At 43.4% G+C, this 18,108-nt stretch overlaps 1 protein-coding gene across 9 annotated transcripts in view; it reads right to left on the bottom strand.

Moving 5' to 3' along the window:
• The window catches only part of RYR3 (ryanodine receptor 3), a 563,725-nt gene that overhangs the window by 190,925 nt on the left and 354,692 nt on the right, over positions 1-18,108 (bottom strand). For all 9 annotated transcript variants that reach the window (XM_016927886.4, XM_016927893.4, XM_016927892.4 and 6 more), the window contains exons 33-38: positions 16,563-16,649; positions 15,946-16,172; positions 13,420-14,215; positions 12,630-12,830; positions 6,784-6,886; positions 5,744-5,881 (exon numbers count right to left, since the gene is read on the bottom strand). In XM_016927886.4, the coding sequence (XP_016783375.2) occupies positions 5,744-5,881; positions 6,784-6,886; positions 12,630-12,830; positions 13,420-14,215; positions 15,946-16,172; positions 16,563-16,649 (1,552 nt within the window). The remainder of the gene's footprint in view (positions 1-5,743; positions 5,882-6,783; positions 6,887-12,629; positions 12,831-13,419; positions 14,216-15,945; positions 16,173-16,562; positions 16,650-18,108) is intronic.

The raw sequence follows: 18,108 nt of genomic DNA, 5'->3' as shown, positions 1-18,108 counted from the left end.
CAGATCTAGACTGAAATCAAGGTGTGACAAGGTGCAATCCTTTCTGAAGGCTCTGGGAGACAATCCATTTCCTTGCTTTTTTTTTTTTACCTTCTAGAGGCAGTGTACATTTGGTGGCTCGTGACCCCTTCCTTCAGGAAATTTAAGCCACACCCTTCTCATGTTGCATATCTCTGGCTCTCTTCTGTCAATCTCTCTCACTCTTGAGAACCCTTGGGATTACTTTGGGTCAACTCCAATAATCGAGATTTCCTGATTAGCACTCTTAATTCCATCTGCATTTTTTTTTTTTACCATTTAACCTAACATATCCACAGGTTCTAGGAATTGGGATGTGAACATCTTTGGGGGCAATTATCCTGGCTACCATACCAGCCTTATTCAAGTCCTCAGAACCTCTCACCCAGAGCACTGCGATGAAATCCTAATGGATGCTCCTGTTCCCAATGTCTCCCTGCTGCAGGGAGGGCTATACAAAGCTGGTAAGGGCTAAATCATTAATTAAAAGACTATTGTCTTGCTAAAGCAGCTTGATTTGTGCCTAATATGGCAAGTAATCAGCAAACAATAGCCAAAAAATAGTTAAAATTAAGCGCTTACTATATGCCAGACACACATTTAAGCAATTTGCACATATTAACTAATGTAATGCTTATATCAACCCAATGAGGTAAGTATGTATATGCCATGTCCATTTTATAGATGAGAAAACTGAGGCACAGAGAAGCTGTCTCATGCTCAGTCTCCTGGATATCATGAATTTTTGGAGAAGTTAATAATTTAAGACTAGGTAGCCTAACTCCAGAGCCCTGTGCTCATGACTATCTCAGTATTGTTAAGTAAATTAATGATTTAGTCCTTAAGCCATTTCATGGCCATTGCCTATAGGGGGCAGGATGTTATTACATAAGTGACAAGGATGGGCGTTGAATTCAGGTTGACAAAGTTTTGAAGTTTTATGCCACCTCTGTGTGGTTTTGGAAAGTTATTTACTCTGTCTTTACTTCAGTTTCAATTGTAAAATAGAAATAGAATTGTGTATTACAGATTGTTCTCATGAGAATTAAACGAGGTAATATTTATGGAAGTGCTCAAGACAATGCTCAGGACAAAGTGGGTACCACGTAAGTGTTAGCCCCTCCCTCCCCACAACTGGGAGACCAAGTATTACAAAATACATGGGTATAACAAAGAGTAACACTCTAAGCCTGCATACGGTTTAGCTGCTGGATTTTTGAGACAGAATTTTCGCTCTGTCACCCAGGCCGGACTGCAGTGGCACTATCTCGGCTCACTGCAAGCTCCGCCTCCTGGGTTCACCCCATTCTCCTGCTTCAGCCTCCCCAGTAGCTGGGACTATAGCCGCTGGATTTTTCAAGATGTTCTATATTCTAACACCACTCTTTTTTTTTTTTTTTCCATTCTGACCCATTCTATTCTTTTTATAATTCAGCCAATCTCAACTTGTTGCCACTCCTGTATATGACATGAACTTTGCTGCACATGGGCCTTTGTTGAAGCAGCTTTTTTTTTTTTTTTCATTAAAAATGCCTTTTCCTTCTTATTTTATCCATCCATCTACATTCTTCATGGATAATTTCCCCATCTCCTCCTCTGGCCACCTACTGTATTTTGTCTGTACTTTTATTACAATACATCCAACCTCATGATTATTTTGAGTTGCCTAGCCATACCCATTTCCTCCTTTTTCTGAAAGGTCCCTGTTTTCTTCTTTTTTATGAGCCTCAAGTGACCAATATTCAGTTGGAGGTCAAAAAGATTTGTGCCATAGAGCTGAGTGTGGAAACAAGTACGACATGTTCCCTGCATTAAGACCTGGTGAGGAAAACAAACACATATACAAATACCTCGCATAACGTGGAAAGTCATACATACACTACTAGAAATTCCACAATATGGAAGGGGTAGAGGGAAGAAGAATGAGTTTGAAAGACTTCACAGAGGAGGTGTTTGTGTGTGTGTGTTTAGGGAGAGGCTCTTTGGAGAGAATTTAGAGAAGAGGCTTAGAAATACTGCCTGAGCTCTGCAGATGTACTTACTACTAAGTTATCTCACTTTGCATGTGCGTATTTGTGTTGAGGGGCTAGGACTTATTTCCTATAGATGTTTTCTTCTTCTCAGCACTAAACATGCTACAGCATTTAGCTGGGAGAGAATTTTGGTTTAGGGCTCCTAGGCTGTTCAGTGAATAGGCAAGAGGGAACATACATAAGGACTTTGGGGCTTGACAGGTTCAAGGTCACCTCCAGTTCTGGTCTTCATTAGGAGAAGAGTGGCAGGGGAGAGCAGGCACTATTCAAGGCCAAGAGTGCCACCTAATCTCTGCGAGAGGTAACTTTCTGTGGCAAACAGCACAGGGCTAAAGACAGAAGAGGGATGTTCACCTCCTTCAGAAAGACTCAGCCATGCTCACCTATAACTCAGTTCTTAACTGATGCCACCCAAAGCTGAATTGCAATGGGTCATCTCAAGACCTCTAAGCATAGAGATAAGATGCCAGCATGGAGCTTCCTTCTCCCACGGGGAAAGCATTCAACAAATGGCAGAGATCAAGAATTTACCGAATTTTAATCTGTAAAATTTGACAGATGGTTTTTATTTTGTTAATTTTAGAATTTAGGAGAAATAGATGGTCAGCCTCTTCTGGAAGAATAATTCAGTGCCTATATATTTACATTCAAGGAAATGCTGCTTAAACTGCAGCGTTGGAAAAGTACTGGCCAGAAGGAACAAGCAAAACATTTTCTAGGGAATTTTCTGGATGGAGATACGAAAAAAAAAAGTGACTTAGTACAGTGGCTACTATTGTTAGATTTTTTCACTTGTTCATTATCATTTGATCCTTTGATAATATTGTAACAGCTTTCATTAACAATATGGCTTGGAGTTAATTTAGGCAAATCCCTTCAACATTGAGCCAGCTAGCAGATTTCAGAATGTGAGTTTCAGGACACTGTTGCTCTCTCTTTCCTAGAAAAGTTGTGGCTTCTCTGCAGGTCATTGGCCAACATCAACTGCTCACAGCAGAGGGACTGCGGGGTGAGCCCACCACCACCTTATCTGAAAATGATTCAGATCCTTGGTTTGGTGAACTTTTAAATGTGAAAACACTGAATTCCGTTGGGTTCAGATTTTGAGTCAAAACAGTGAGATATCTCACAGATGTAGCAGGCAAGATAAAAAGAGTGATTTTAAAAAGCCAGTCCATATGTGTTTGTAGCTCATGGTATGTATGCTGGTAAGTTCTTTGGCAAGGGTACAGTGGAGAAGCACAGTACAATACAAAGAGACAGAAGACCTGCCTTCAAGCCATAGCTTTACTCACTTTACGTACCTTGGGTTGGTGACAATCAGACACCCGGACGTTTTTCTGGAACGGGTAAGGGTAGAAAGAATAAACAAGTACCCCTTAATTCTTCTGAGTCCTGCTTCCCCCAACTATACAACGGAGGAGTGTAGAAAACTAACAGCAGTAAATGAATATGTGTGGAATTATTCAGTAAACTGCCAATTCATTGTATAACGTTTCTAACACTATCTACACTTTTATTATTTCATCAAATGCAAGGGTAATAGAAATCAGATACGCAATAGCATGAACAAAATTACCAATAATTTAAAGGATTTTGACCCTTTAATGCATCTGGTTCTGTAATCAGCAACCTTGTCTCCATCTGATCATATTAAAAACAATTTATGGGGGTGGTGGTTGTTAAACCACTCTCTAGAATTTATTTTAAAATGCCAGGCTTGAGTGAGGGGATTCATCACGTCTGGAACATTCAGCAGAGAAGCCAAACATGCCTGATCACTTTAACCATTTCGTCTATTTCTGGGATCCCAAGATAGAGTACTTATGACACGAAACGTGAACCTCTCATAACTCCTCCTGTGGAAGGGAAGAAGCATGAGGTGAAGACACGCAGTCTCATACAGGGCTGGCCTCTCGAGTGTGCATGTTTTGCCAAGACAGACAGAATGTGGTCTGTGTGCCTGAGGCCTGAGGTAGAGGGGCTGCGGACTGCAATCCTTGGTGCCCGAACACCATTCACAGATGTAGGGGGAGGCTTCACAGAGGCAGGTGACAAGTGACTTCATCTGACTGACTCCATTTACCTCACATGAAATGGTCACCTGGTGGGACCCCCCCCAGCCATGACAAACTGTTAAAAAGAAGGTGGGAAAGGGCCAGCTGTGGTGGCTCATGCCTGTAATCCCAGCACTTTGGGAGGCTGAGGAGGGCAGACTGCTTGAGGTCAAAAGTTCGAGACCAGCCTGGCCAACATGATGAAACCCTGTCTCTACTAAAAATACAAAAATTAGCCAGACATGGTGGCGCATGCCTGTAATCCCAGCTGCTCGGGAGGCTGAGGCAGGAGAATCGCTTGAACCGTGAGGTGGAGGTTGCAGTGAGTGGAGATCACACCACTGCACTCCAGCCTGGGTGACAGAGCAAGACCCTGTCTCAGAAAAAAAAAAAAAAAAAAAGAAAAAGAAGGTGGGAAAGAAGCAACCACTTTCAAAAGAGACTCTCAGCAGGTGATACAGGAGACATATGGGTAACTCAGCCTATTTTCAGTTCTCCTTTGGCGGTAACCACAAAGGGAGCCTAAACTCACGTTTTTGTGGCTTTAGAGTGCTGCTGGCACATCCTCACAAAAGACCCGCCCTTTCCAGAGTGACTGATGGAACTACCCTATCAAGGGTTGCCATTGCCAAGTCCCCCATACCCTCTTCCAGAGGTTTCAATACTTCCGATGACGAATGGTGAGATTTGTTCCCTTCAGAGATAGTCTGACAAAGATGAAAGGTTGATATAAAGGGCAGTAAGGGCAGTAAGATGTATGAACCCCAAAGTAGTGTTTTCAGACAAACTGATCCTATCTTGACAGTCAATTGCTCTAGTCTACGATTTGAAAGCGTGTTCCAAGATGGATAGAAATAGGAAACAAGATAAAAAGCAATGATATTAAACCTGAGAAATTCCTTCTTCTTTAAACGAATGATAAATTTGCTGAATCTGTACCAAGGAGCAGGCTGATTATATATAATACTCAGACAAGACAATCTTCCTCTTGAAATTTCATGTCCTAGAGACAGTCTAACGGCCCTGCAGAACAAGTTATAATCTTGTTTCATCATGGGTCAAAACGGTAGGAGTCATCTATAGTATAATCTAGACAAAGCTCGGCATTGTTGAAAAATAGGAAGTCAAAGTTTCTAGGATGCTACATTTTCAAAAATCATACCCCAAATCCAAAAACAACCCCCCTCAAACTCATATCCTATATCCTTTACAAACTCTCTTTTATTATTATTTTATTTTCTCTCTGGGGCAATTTTCAATGCTAAGGAACCACAAAGGGAAGTGACAGAAACAATAATCGTTAAGAAACAATAATGGTTAAAAGAAGAAGACTATGGAAACCTAAAAGAAGAACAGACATGTATTTACAGGCACCTCTAAGTAGAACACGACAGCAAGAACAGACACCAGGAAATCCATCTCAGTTTTCAGGACAGTCTGAAAGTAAGTTTCTTCAGTCAGAAGAAAGGCAGAACCCAAAATACATAACAGAACCACCAGCAATTATAACATACTGACCAGATGCTTTCTTTGAAGTTAAGCAGCCCCTATCTATCTTACAGCATTTGTTTAAAAAGAGTTACCTTAATTAAGTCTTAGAAGAGCACACTGTCATTTAAAGGCAATGTCACTTACTGGGGCATCTCTCCTCCTCCTCCGTCGGCTGCTCCTTCTCTGGCTTGGGTGGGCCTTTGATTTTGTAAACCAAGGCACAGAGTTTTCCTGTCCAGGAGGTGTCCTCCTCCTCCTCTTCCTCTTCTTCCAAAGGAACCCCTAGCAAGCCACAGAACAGGGAGAAAATCCAAAGCAGTGCATGAAACCATCATAGTGTCAGAAAGAACATTTAAAAAACTGCTTCCCACCCTTCTGGAACTTTCTAAAGATACTACAGGCAACCTCTCGTGAATAGTTACCTATCTTATAGCTTTTGAAAAAAAAAAGATTCATTTCCTGTTTATCAGAACATCAAGTAAGTTTAATCCTAACACAGGTGTTTTGAATCTGTACCCCCAAAACCTCTGAAAGAGTGTAAGGGGGATTACATACACTCTTATAGTGTTGAAACCTCTGGAAGAATGTTTGGGGGACGTGGCCCTAGAATCTGCAGAAGAAGTTAACATTGAGTTATTTCAAATGAAAAGCTTATCAATTACCCATATATTATTAAACCTACCCATGTACAAGCAACACAAATGCTGAGCGCTGCTTAAAACCAGTAGGTACGTATCCAAGTAGAAATTGCTGGCTGAGAAGCCTTAAGGGCAGAAATTACTAAACACACACACACACACACACACACACACACACCCCTAATAGCTAAAAAGCAAAGAGATCACAATCTTGTCTCACCTGGAAGCTGAGAGTCCCAACTAACTTTAAGCAAATTAGGTGAGGTTTATATAAGGATCAGTTATCTTCATTCTTTTGCTAGAAACCCTGTTTCCTCTCTATATCTCAGCACAGGCTCTTTTAGGTAGAAGGAATTTTGGTCATATATTCTGCCAGGGTTACTTCCTGTATCTTTTCTGACACAAGTAGTTAGGATAGAGTCACGTCTTGAAAGACAGTATTGCAATTTTAAATACGAAAATAACTTCCCAACCTCCCACTAGCTTTCTAATGAAGGAATCAAAAACAGACTCTTCCTGGACAAAGCCTTTCTCTGGGCAGCTCACCACAGTGAAGGAGAAGGTCCTCATGGAAATCATACAGCTCCTCCCGAATCTCCTCTGGGCAGGGGCAGTTCTCTCCCAGTTGAAAGTTAAGTAGCATGTTGATCTTTGAGAGGCAAGAGAAGAATAGCTAGTTGGTTCTCAATGTTGGCCAAGGGAACTCAGATCCTGCCTTAGACAGACACTTACATTCTTTTCAAATTTATTTTGCTTAGTGATTTTCTTTTTTTGGTAAAAGTGGCCAATATTTAAAAGTAGCTTTCACCTTTTCCTGATTCTAAAAGTAACTTACTAATTGTATAACATTTGGAAAATACCTAAATAAGAAAATTTACTGTGATTCCACCACCCCGAGATAACTACTGTTAATATTTTAGCTAATGTCTTCCTGACATTATGTAGGTATACGCACAGAATGGGATCACATTCCAGATACACCTTTTAAAAACCAGAGTTTTCCACTTAATGTTACTCGAACATTTTCTTACTTTCTTAATCCAATTTTTAATAGGTGCATTGTAATTATATGGAAGAATTATAATTTATGTAAAATTAACTCTGTTATGACATATTTGTTTCTATTATTTGTCCTTATAAAGCTGGTTTGAGTTTCCTTTAAAATAATTTTTTTTTCATTTCTCTGATTATTTTCTTAGAATAAACTCCCAGAAGCAAAATGACTAGAGGAACAGGTTTGCATATTTTAATGTTTTTTTATATGAATTTACAAATTGCCCTTCAGAAAGCTTACAATTTGCCTTATTAACAAATTTATACAAGTGTGTATTACTATGCCATCTTCGTTACAGTAATAAGAGTTAACACATTTTCAAATATTTTCAATTGAATGGGTGAAAAATGTCCTATCCCTGTTGCTTTAATTTATGCTTAACTGGTGAGGTTGAAATTTGTTTTTTCACACATAAAGATTAATTTTATTTTGTATTTTATAAATTTCCCATCCATGTTTTTCCTCTATTTTTCTACTGGGTAATTATCTTTAAAAAATTTGCCCTTGAGTGCTTTGCATACCTCTAGATTTTTAACTTTTTATATACTTTTATACTCTAAATGTATTGCCCAGTTTTTGATCAGCTTTTAATTTTGTCTAGAAGTTTTTTTTTTTTTTTTTTGAGATGGAGTCTCGCTCTGTCACCCAGGCTGGAGTGCAGTGGCACAATCCCGGCTCACTGCAAGCTCCGCCTCCCGGGTTCACGCCATTCTCCTGCCTCAGCCTCCCAAGTAGCTGGGACCACAGGCGCCCGCCAGCACGCCCTGCTGATTTTTTTTTTTTTTAAATTTTTAGTAGAGACGGGGTTTCACGCCAATCTATCATTCTTTTTAGTTTTTGTCTCAGGGATTTTTTTTTTTTCAAGACTGAGTCTTGCTTTGTTGCCCAGGCTGGAATGCAATGGTGTGATCTTGGCTCACTGCAACCTCCACCACCTGGGTTAAAGTGATTCTCCTGCCTCAGGGTGCCGAGTAGCTGGGATTACAGGCGCGCACCACCGCACCTGGCTAATTTCTTGTATTTTTAGTAGAGATGGGGTTTCACCATGTTGGCCAGGCTGATCTAGAACTCCTGACCTTGTGATCCACCTGCCTTGGCCTCCCAAAGTGCTAGGATTACAGGCATGAGCCACCGCGCCGGGCCTGACTCAGGCATTTTTAGTAGTTTTTGTGCTATGGACCCCTCTGACAGTCTGGTGAAACCCATGGATTGCTTCTCTGATTAATATTTTAAATGCACAAAATAAAATACATAGGACTACAAAGAGAAATAATTATACTGTAATACAGGTATCAAAACTATAGAAATCAAATTTGTGATGTAGTAACATATGTACTTATTAACTCATTAGAGAAAATGATCTAGTGGCAGGTCTTATATCTATCCACTGTGGTCTTGAAGTAGTAAGGAATGAAAATGATCTTTCTAGATACCGTAACCACTGTAATGTGACATGAAAAAATGTGCAATTTTGGTTGGTGTCAAAGTCAGGTGCTTGTTTTGCTGCCAATATTAAAATAAGAAAAGAAATGCTATCAGAGATCAGTGAAAATAAAGCTGTCATTCATTTTCCACTCAGGTTCCTGGATCTCTGAATTCTGCCCATAGGGCCACGATCCCAGGTCATTGAACACCTGGAGTGACAGAAGAAATAACCAGAGGTAAACATTTTGCTGCCTCAGCCAGGATAACCCAAACTCCTTTTGTTTAGGATTTCTAGGTTGGAAAAATTTGCAATCTCTTATTAAATCATGAACCTTATGTAGCATTGTTAGGAGGAACTCTACACAAAGATCTTACTGCAAACCATATTTTGCAAGTAGGTAGAGGTATTGTTTGTAAGAAAAAATATCCACAAAACAGGTTGGGTCACGTTTGTGGTTTTTCTGTGAGGTTAAATTACAGTAATTATATTAACAACATATGGTGATTTGTTGTCGATTAAATAAAAATAAGATTTGAAGATCTGGTTTCTGAGTTAGAAAACTAATTTCTTTACTAAAAGATCTTTCCTTTGGCAGAACATTTAGGAAGCAGGGGCTTCCCTGCTTGTGGGACATACAACAGAAAGCTAGGTTGAGCTGAATTTTCCGCTGCAGGTCATGCCCTTTAATAACGTCCTCTTGGAAGTGAAAGGCCAGCTGGCTATGCTTGGCTAACTTGACAGCAACCCTTGGACTAATCTCAGTTTTACCTTCTTTTGTACTTAGTTATATCCCCCATTTTCTTCCATCTCCCTGAATACTCTCTGGACATAGGGCTTAAAAATCTGTTTTCTCTTCAAAGGTTGTAGAAGGATATCACTGTTTTAAAATTGTAATTTTCAGGCATCCTATTTTCTAAGTGATTTTGCATTGCTATTCTCTGAAATTGATCTAAATCCACCATATCCTTTGATGACATTAAATCTTCCTGATATTGATGACTCTATGGGTAGGTGCCTTATAGAAGTGAATACTCTGAGAGGGATGGCAGGGGGACAGCTGAATCTCATAGCGGTAAGTGTCCCTTCTTTCATTTTCATTCTCAGACCAGCAGTATCAGCATTACCTGAAAACCTGCTAAAAATGCAAAAGCTTAGGCCTCACCCTAGACATACCGTATTAGAAACCCTAGGAGTGAGGCTGGGCACAGTGGCTCATACCTGTAATCCCAGCACTTCGGGAAGCTGAGGCAGGTGGAGCTTGAGGTCAGGAGTTCGAGACCAGCCTGCCCAATATGGGGAAACCCGCCCCTCTACTAAAAATACAAAAATTAGCTGGTCATGGTGGTGCATGCCTGTAGTCCCAGCTACTTGGGAGGCTGAGGCATGAGAATCACTTGAACCCAGGAAGCAGAGGTTGCAGTAAGCTGATACCGTGCCACTGCATCCCAGCCTGCATGACAGAGTGAGACTCTGTCGCAAAAAAGAAACCCTAGGGGTGAAACCAAGCAATCTGTGTTTTATTAAGCCCTTTAGATGATTCTGATGCTTGCTCAAGAATCACTGGTCTAATACATCAGTGAAGAATTTCTTGAGTTACTGACTTCTGAAATGAGTCTGAAATGATTGATCAGAGGATTGCTTAGAATACTAAAGGATGGTACATACTCATCATCCCTTTGCTAGATGTAAAATGAGAAAGTCTTTTGGATTGACTGGAAAAGATTATTTGCACTGTGCCAAATGCACAGGTATGCTGTTTTGTCAGGAACTACTCTTGAAGGCTTTACAAATGTTGTCAAGCTGCTTTTAGACTGGCAGTGGATCTAAATGGTAGCCCAAGAGACAGCAGAAGGTATGGAGGCAGAATGGGGAAAGGAAGTGTGTGAGTAAACCTTGTCCTTCCCAAGATCTGGAACCATGAGCAGCTATATCCACGAGGACAGTGTTGGGTAGGCAACCCCAGTCTTGGCTGGGAGAAAGAGATGCCAGAAAACATGTGTGAACTCCACTCATTGGGTCACTGATAGAAGCTCACAGAGCCTGTCATGAAGCAATTGCAAATATCTCCAACAATAAAAGTAATAGTAGCTCGCTTAGTACTTACAGAATGCTTACTCTGTGATAGGCATCACACAAAGCAATCTAAATGGGATCCTTGCAGGAACCCTGGGAGCCAGATGCAAAAATTATCCACATTTTGCAGCTAAGGAAACAGATACAGAAAGGTCATGTGGAAGACCACACAGCGAGCAATGGGGGAGCCAGTTTGGGAACCCACAGCCCAAGGCCAACATGTGTTACCATCACCATGTCATTGTGTCTTCTGTTATTCACAAATACATACGAAAGAGCCAGAATATGCCCAGTGAAATAGGGAATATGCAGATCTATTGCCAGTCTAAAAGCAGCCTGATAACATTTGTAAAGCCTTCAGGAGTAATTCTTGGGAAAATAGCACACTTGTGCATTTTGTGTGGTGCAAATGATCTGTTCCAGTCAATCCAAAGGGCTTTCTCATTTTGCAAAGGGATGATAAGCTTTACCCACTCATTAGCCAGGCTGGTATCATTCAAGAGAGTCTTTTGAAAGCCAAGATATGTCATTCATTTTTAAGCCAATATAGATATCTATGTTTTAAAATAGGTTAGGAAAGTAACTGGATGGAGTTGTAGTTCTGCCATTAACATAAAATGGTGGTAACTATATTGACAACACTTTATGGACAGGCTGCTTGTTTTATATACATGTATGTATGCTTACTCTATGACAGGCGTCATGCTAAGCAGTCTAAACAAATTATCTCATGTGATCCTTGCAAGAACCCTGGGGAGGAGATGCAAAGATTACCTACATTTTGCATCTCCCTCCCAGATGTATACATACATACATATATATATATATATACACACACACACACACACACACACACACATACACACACACATATATCTATATATATATATGTGTGTGTGTGTAAATATAATCCAAAGATCTGGTTTCAAAACAAAAACTACTTCCTTCGCTGAAAGATTTATCTTTTCTTTTGAACACTTAGGGAGCAGTGGCCAACCCATCTGCAAGGTCTAAGTGAGCCACTGAGCAGCGGGGAAAATGGAAACTCCTATTCTACAGAATGTGCCTCCCTCATTTAGAAATTTCTCACTAGGATCTTGACTCTTCTTAAAGAAGCCCTTCCCATCGGGGTAAGGCTAACCCCAAGGTGGGTACTGTAAAGAATGAATACAACAAATCACAAAGATGACTCACTCACTGAGTCCCCTTCTCCAGGCTCCATGGAGCTGGGGAGGCTTTGTGAGAGAGTCGTGCCACTGGCAAGGGGGTTTAGACACATTAGAAGAAGAAGACTGTGTGCCAACTCTCATAAGCAGGGGCAGGTTGACCCTATTCTGTTGGTAACTGATAGACAGGTAGTGACTTCTGCAAGGGTTGGCAGAAATCCTTCTGAGTGGTGTATCCTTGCTGAGGAGACAACTGAATCCCAACAGTGGTCTGGTCTTTGAATCAGTAATGGAGGCATTGGAGAGGGTTAAAGAAGGGAGGAAGCCCTGCCACATGTGCAGTTTAGAAAGGGGTATTTTCCTACCCAAGAGAATTGGCACATATTCCTCAGCTTTCAGGACTAGGCCTGTCTCCTGGTATTGGAGAGGGTTAAAGAAGGGAGGAAGCCCTGCCACATGTGCAGTTTAGAAAGGGGTATTTTCCTACCCAAGAGAATTGGCACATATTCCTCAGCTTTCAGGACTAGGCCTGTCTCCTGGTATTGCAGTGGGTCTTTTCATCTTCCATAGCTCTTGAGGCTGCCCCAGAGACCATAGAGGTTTCATGTGCCCTGTTCCATAGGTCTCAAGTTCTTCCATAGGAACTGGACGGAGGCTCAGGAAGGACCCTCACCTGCTCCTGTGGGGGTGAGCGGAACTCCTTGGTCTTCCGGGCAGTCAGGGCCGCAGACATGTTCAGGGCCTGCATGAGCTCATTGTAGCGGAACTTCTGATTTGCCTGCAGCTTGGAGACATAAATGTCACCAAATGCCACAATGGCCTCCACTCGGTGCTGCAGCTCACAGTCGCAGAGATAGCTGAGGAGCTCACACATCTGCAATGAAAGTATTATATAGATAACACTTTGTGTACTTTGGTGAGGCTGCCAGCATCCCCATTTTACAGACAGTAGCACTGAGACTTAGACAAAGTAAATTGCCACACAGTAGCCATAGAGCTGTTACTCAAATCTTCACCATTAAGTCAAAGGCAATAACAGAAAACAGCTCACTAAAGACAGAAGAAGTCTGCCTATGGAGAGAGAGAATGATATTTCTAAGAAAATAGTTTCCCAGGAAGCTGAGTAGAAAAACCAGCTCCAGATCATGCACGTGAGTGCTGCCTCCCTTTCTGAAATGTTCCAGTCCTGGAGGATGGAAAGTAGAGATGTTTGTCCTTCTCTCCATCTTTCATTGTTTTTTGCACTATTTTTCTGGGATGAGTTGTTTTGGATTGTTATTACCAATCTTATCACTGTTAGAACTTATTCAACAACAAGCACCATAATCATCAAGCACTCTTGGTCAGTCACTATGCCGAGCACTTGACATACCTTACCTCCTTTAATCCTCAGTGTGTTCCTGATATTTTTATCAAAGCAGAAGATCTATTAACCTGCCTCCACTTAACCACCTGCAGCTTACCTGCAGCTTGACGGATTCGGGTAATCGAGTCTGCAACAAGCCTTTGACAGGAGCCTCCTTGCCGGCCTTCTCCCCAGCCTCCACAGCCTTCTCCTCCACCTGGGTCACTTCCTCCTTTTCTGCTCCCTCCTCTGTCCCCGCACTATGCTCCCCAAACACAGAGGGATCAATCAGGAGGAGGATCTGCCGAACATCATCATCATCAAACACGCCCATGACCAGCAGGGTTCCAATGAGTTTCAGCACAGGCACAAACTGGAACTCCACAGACCCCCCTACGGGGTCTCGGATGTGGGCCCCGCTGCACTGCACTGCCTCTGTCAGCATACTCAGAGCCTTCGTCCTGAGACTCTCCAAGGGAATCTCGGGGCTCTGCTTTTGGTGATCCTCACCAGTCACAACAAAGCAAGGGGTGGAGAACCTGAACCCGGGCTTGAGACATGTTCTCAGGCCCACCCCAGGCAGTCCATGCCTCTTGGACTCGTCCGGGAAGAGGCGGATATTCCTGGTGGTGCTGGTAATGGGGATGATGTACTCGTTCTTCATCATCAGCTTTCTCTCCTTGGCGTTGGCCAGGTGGATGCTGATGAGCAGGTCATAGAAACCAGATCGAAGGAGGCCGGGGAGGTACTTGTTGTCAATGGCATAGAAGAGCTGGGAGAGGTCCACGTGGCTGCACAGGGCGTAGGCCACGCGGCTGTTTCCCAGGGCGCACACCGCGCTGTAGAGCCTCAGCGTGTGGTAATGGAACCGCATCAGGTCCTCCTGCTCACAGAGCTCCAGGATATCCACACACCTGAGGACAGGACGAGCAATCAGCCACACCAGGGGTAGAAGAACCCACCAGAATCCAGCTATTTCACCCAGCCCAACAAAGGCAGGGTGGGTGGAAGGATGGAGGGGTCTCTGCCACAGTTTCTCTTATGGCTTATCATGCCTCTCTCAGCTCTGGTCCATATTCCAGTTCCTAGTACTCCACTGTATTTAACTACAAGGCTCTCAAAAGCCTGCAAGACACTGATTTACCAAATATGAAAGTCCTCATTATTAGGAAAAAATCCGAAATTCCCAAACAGAAAACATTCACGTATATGAGAGTGATGACTTGGTCGTCTTACTTGTAGGATCAAGCAGATGTTGCATTTCCCCCAGAAATGTAAAATCTCCTCAGAAAATGTAGATTATGCTTTCTGTCAGTCTACCGTCTACATCAGGGGTTCCCAATCCCGGGGCCATGGACCGGGACCAGCAATAGATTTTCATAGGAGTGTAAACCCTACTGTGAACCGTGCATGCGAGGGATCTAGGCTGCATGCTCCTTATAAGAATCTAACGCCTGATGATCTGAGGTGCAACAGTTTCATCCTGAAACCATCACCTCTACCCCCTCCCCCAGCCTCACCCACCACTGTCTGTGGAAAAACTGTCTTCCATGAAACCAGTCCCTGGTGCCAAAAAGGCTGGGGACCACTGATCTGTATCATTTGTATAAAGTCCAATCTACCACTATCCATGGGGTGTTCCTCCAACGACCTGAAAACAAACACACTCGTTTTGTTTTCACAAACATACTCTGCACTCTTTTCCAGAGAGGAAACACCTTTCAACCTGAAACCAGTTAACATTATCCAGTTGGCTCTCTCTTTCTTGACTTAGAGGTCTGTTTGTATGTTGCTCCCTTGTTTGTGTGGGTTCAGGGCCTCGGCTCTAATCTCTGCTTAGATTTTCCATTTAGTCTCACGCCTCCTCATGGATTTGAGGACCCCGCGGAATTGACTTACTTGGCTGGGCTCCTGGTCTTTTCTGCCCCTTTCCTGCCATGGCCTGCCCTGCTGCTCGTGACCCAATGGGACACCTAAATGGGACCTATGCAGGTGTCAAATACCTCCACCCTTTCCCATTGCTCTGCTTTTTTATTCAAAGAGGTCAAGGGATGGCAATAACCGTAACATTTATTTCTTACTATGTACAGAAACTGTACCAGATTATACCTATACGATCTCATTATTTTCCTCCCAGAAACCCTTTGGGTGAGCATTTCTCTCACTGTGTAGATGAAGAGAGCAATGTTCAGAGTACATAAGTAATGTACCTAAGGCCACAAAGCCAGAAAGAGAGAGCAATGGGATTGAACCCCAGCCATAATTAATAGCACCTCTTAGCAAGGGGAGACCAGGAACCTGATTCCTGATTCTCCAAGTCAAGCTAGAGTCTTCCCCTTCCTGTCATAAATGATGCATATTTCAAGGTAAACTGGTTTTTAATTTAAGGCATGGCACTGTTCCTTAATACCAGGCACTAGGAGCTGCAACAAAGGCCCTGTGGCAGGCACCTCGTAGTGTGTTTCCTGCTGTTTCTGAGTAATGAAAGTGGGAAGGAACAGAAACTGAGGCACTGGGGAAATCAAGTCATACTGGGACTGAGCAGGATCCGACACAGATGCTCCTGGTTTCCTTCTGGGCTGGCTTGGCTCTGCCTCACCTGCCCCCTCAGGCCTGCCCCTTCCTTCGCGGGCCCCTCTGGTACCTGTTCTCCTCGGGGATGTGGAGTGCCATCATCTGCAGGGGCTCCAGGCACTGCACCACCCAGCCGTGGCGCTCGCTCACACGCTCGGTCTCCACCTTCAGGAAGCTGTTGGGCATGCGGCTCCAGAGCACGGGCTGGATGGTTTGGACGTCCAGCCGAGGTGGACACTGTGGGACTGGGTTCTTCTCTTCACTCCTGAATATGGCCGCTGACAGGGGCATTGCATTCTGGGGCACGTGGGAAAGGCATTGGAAAAGAAACACACAGTTGCTGGATGATGCACCCAGACATTTTAACCAATATGGCCAGTATAAATTAAAGAGGGACAAATGTATCCAGGGATCTCTAAGGGCTTTACCAGCATTAATTAGCATTTCAAATAATGGGTTATATGAGCATTAATTGATTCTTTCAGCACCCAAAAGAGGTGGGAAAAGGGGAAGATAAGAATGCATATTCTACCATCTGAATGCCACAGGAAAGGGCAGGGCCTGGGGGTGGGGGGCTTATGGGAAGTGAACAGGCTTCTCCCATCTTCTGAGGCCTGGGATTTTCCCCCTAATGGTTAGTGCTGCTTTCTCTTGTCATGGCCATTAGATGAGAGGACAAATAAATACCTTCAGCTTTCCAAGTTCAAACTGAAACAAAGAAGTACTTGTAGGCTGCAGGAAGACTGCTGGAAACACTTTGGTATTAGGCTCCACCTGGAAATCAAAACAAATCGAAAGCTTTGCCCAGAGCTGGACAAACATCACAGCTGGCTCAGCCATTGGGTGTTTTGGTCAACAGTCTCATTCCAATGACTGCTAGCTGTCTGGTCATTCTCCACTGCTCAGAAATTTGCAGAGACCAGTTATCTATCAGCGGAGATTGTCACAATTCCAGACCTTAAACAGTGTCTCCACTCAGGGCTGAATAATCTCAGGTCCTTTCACTTTTTCTCTCAGATACCTGTAGCCAGTAGCTTCCTCCAGTGCACAGGACAGGTAGGTGTGAAGCTAACTCCCCACCAAAGGCATACCTGCTGCTGGTCACTGAACAGCGTGATGTGCTTGCTCTTCACAGAGCCCAAAGACACGTGGCACATGGCAGCACCATCATTCTCCACACCTGCCCATAGGAGATGATAACTGGGATAGGGTGGTGACTCAGGCAAACCAACATTAGTCAAGCAAGCCCATGGAGATCCCATGGTAGGGTTTCTCAACCTTGGCACTGCCGACATTTCAGGCCAGGTAGCTTTTTGCGGTGGGCGCCATCCCGTGCACTGTAGGATGTTGAGCGGCGTCCCTGCCCTCTGCCCACTGCACATCAGCAGCTCTCTCTGCCCCCACCACAGTCATGACAACCAACATGGTTCCCAACATTGCCAAATGTTCTGTGAAGGGCAAAAGCACCCCTGATTGAGAAACACTGCTCTACAGGCAAAGACTGTGAGGTCCCTCACTGGAATAACAAAAGGACACTGTCTCCCTCTCAAAGCCCTCATTCTCCCCGGGTTCCTCTGGACTCCTCTCCATCCTCTCCACCCCCTTTGCACTCTTCAGCATTCCAGTTCTTCTGTTGAAGGGTTTGGCATTTACTGATTGTGCTGCAGCTGCCACTTAGATGAAACATTAGATTTATCAGTGTACCACATCAGGAGCTCCAGGTATTACTTGCTCCCTTTGATGGAGGAGCAGCCTCTGAATTCCATATTACTAAAGTGTTTTCAAGAGAGTCACTGGAGGATGATGGAAGACTACATAAAGTCTGCTCACACACTGGGACTTTAATTCCACCAACTGAAACCTTTTAGGCTGAAGCAAATATAGACATTAGGAAATTCTTGCAACCCTCCCCATCTATAAATGAGGGGATGGCAGGTGTGCTAGACATACCCTAAGGTGACCCCAACGGGTCATCATTCCCCTAGAACTTGTGTCTTGTTTTCAGCAAATAGAATGGCAAAGAGGAAGGACCTGTCACTTCCTAGATTATTTTATGTAAAACTTCATCTTGGTGGACTGGAGAGAAAGCTTCTCCAGATGACCTTGGAGATGTGAGCAGCTATACTGTTAGAAGGCTTACGAGAGGGCCACGGAACAAGGAATTCTTGGGGGCGGAAGGCGGGGAGAGTGGCCCCTGGCTGCAGCCAGCATGGAAACAGGACCTCAGTTCTAC

The sequence above is a fragment of the Pan troglodytes genome, chromosome 16 (genome assembly GCF_028858775.2).
Source record: "Pan troglodytes isolate AG18354 chromosome 16, NHGRI_mPanTro3-v2.0_pri, whole genome shotgun sequence".
In the NCBI taxonomy this organism is placed as follows: Eukaryota; Metazoa; Chordata; class Mammalia; order Primates; family Hominidae; genus Pan; species Pan troglodytes.
This window is presented reverse-complemented; position numbering and strand designations above follow the sequence as displayed.